General features: G+C 49.0%; 1 protein-coding gene across 1 annotated transcript in view; it reads left to right on the top strand.

Annotated features, from left to right (window-relative positions):
- The first annotated feature begins 1528 nt into the window (after positions 1-1528).
- TMEM121B (transmembrane protein 121B) overlaps positions 1529-2096 on the top strand; it is a 2513-nt gene continuing 1945 nt past the window's right edge. The window contains 1 exon segment of the mRNA XM_025041081.1: positions 1529-1705. Within this exon segment, the coding sequence (XP_024896849.1) occupies positions 1529-1705 (177 nt within the window).

Genomic DNA, 2096 nt, shown 5'->3' with positions numbered 1-2096 from the left:
GCTCATGAGTGCAGGTTGTATCTGCTGTTTAGCCCCCACCTTGCCCCATGTGGGTGGGCCTTGGCATCAGCTGGCATAGCTGAACCTCTCACACTGTGAAGATCAGCTCCAAGAACCACTGCTCCTAATCGAGAGCAGCTTTGCTCCCTGGCACTTACCGAAGTGCAAAGCTATGGGAGAACAGAACTCTGAATGTGGCCTCAGCAAAGAATCCAGCCCAGAGAAGTCATTAGTGTCCTGTGCTATAAGTAAATGTTCCCTGGGAGGTTAAACATGAGATAAATGGAATTATGACGATAACATTGATCATAACCAGCTACCTTTAACTCCACTCTGGGTATACTGGGGTTAAACCCTTTGAACACATGACCTCTCTTTATACAATAGTCTGTTAAGGTAGATATCAGTTCATTTTTACAGTTCGATAATTGGAGGCTCACAGAGGTGAAATAACCAGTCCAAGATCACAGAAACTCAGTGGCAGAGTTGAGACCACTGACCCCAGAGCTCAAGTTCTTACCACCATACCTCCTCTGCCTTTCATGACAATTGGACATAGAGCTTTTCAAAGTTGTGTGTTCTGGGGCGGATGGAAATAATGTTGGTTTTGAGTTCTAAATCTCACATCCCCAAGGATTAGTTATACAGACTGCCCTCTGAGAGACTGGAGAAAGCGTGTTTGGCTCAAACTGACCCTAATTCAAGAAGCAGGTTTAGAGGCAAGTCCTGGTCCACCAACCATTGTGTTCCACTGATCCCCGCTTCTTGGGTTTCATGGTGTTGTCTAGGAAGGTGAGACCAGCAGCAGAAGGTTTAAGGGTAATGAAATGAAGGCAAGGAACATGCAACCTGCAGAATGTGGAGGATGAAGGGGCAGGCAAGCTTCTGGTCTTGCTTTGATGTGGCTGGGATGTTTGCATTATACATGAGCCTCATCTTTTTTATTTTGAGCCCAACTGCTCTAGTCATTTTTTCTCTCCTAAACTCCTAAAGGCATAACTCTACCTGCTGCCTTCTTGAGGTGCTGCCAGATATCCAGCCCCAGTCATGGACTGAGTCCATGAGAGTGAGTCAGTATAAGCTTTGCACTTGTAGGTACAGGGCCACTGTGCCTACTGTCCACTTTGGTGGGTTGTAACATTCACCACCACCCACTTTGAGCCTTTGTTTCTATCATGGTACCAATACTTCTAAATGTCCCTTTATTTTCCTCTCTGCTAGATACATCTTTCTATTGTTTCCAATTCCTGCTTTAAAAAGCACTGAGAATATCAAAAGCCCCACATGACGGGGACCTTATAAATAATTATTTTACCTGTCCTCTCTTCCCAAGCACTTATATTCAGAGAACTTCATTCTCTGGATATTGGGACCCCTTGTAGGTGGTTCACTGAACCCAGTGCAGGACACATAAATATGTATATGTATATGATTACATGACTGGGGCTGCTGTTCCTGGTCCTTTTAATCGGTATGGCCTGACTCCTTCATTAGTTTTTAAGTGTATAAGGAGAGGCAAGATGGCCCCATGGAAAGGGCGCTGGACAGTGTAGAGGCCAAAGCTGCCTTGATGCCTGCAAAAGAAGGGATGCTGACCAGGAGCAGAGGCCTGAACCTCTCTCCTGAGCCTGGTGCTTGGAGGCGTGGCTATGCTGAGAGCAAGGCCAAGAAGTCACTCACCACTAATGCTCTACGGCTTCTGCTGGTGGGACCTCAGATGGACTTCTCTAGGAATTCTGTGCTTCCTTTAGGTTCTCCAAGTGCTGATCTCCTCACTCCCTTGTCACTCCTCATTGTGACACCTACCCTCCTCTCCTCTCATCCTCCTGGCCTACAAGGCTCCCCACCCTAATGATTCTTGCTCCCCCACCACCGTTTTCCTCCTACTGATCCAGGGAACCATGCTTTCTCCTCTCTGGTCTCTCCTCCTCCTCTCTCCTTGGAATCCAGTCCTGGTTTCCCCGCAGCCAGCCTCCCTTTCCTCTCTGCCTGGGCTCGCCCCCGCCCCGTAGCGCCCGCCGTCACCACCGCGGGTTCAGCTACTCGCCAACCCGAGCTCCCAGCCACCCGGGGCTCGGCTCGCCCAGTCCCGCGGC

This window comes from Pteropus alecto, unplaced genomic scaffold, assembly GCF_000325575.1.
Source record: "Pteropus alecto unplaced genomic scaffold, ASM32557v1 scaffold76, whole genome shotgun sequence".
Classification (NCBI taxonomy): Eukaryota; Metazoa; Chordata; class Mammalia; order Chiroptera; family Pteropodidae; genus Pteropus; species Pteropus alecto.
Note: the sequence above shows the minus strand (reverse complement) of the source record. Positions and strands in the feature narration are given on the sequence as shown.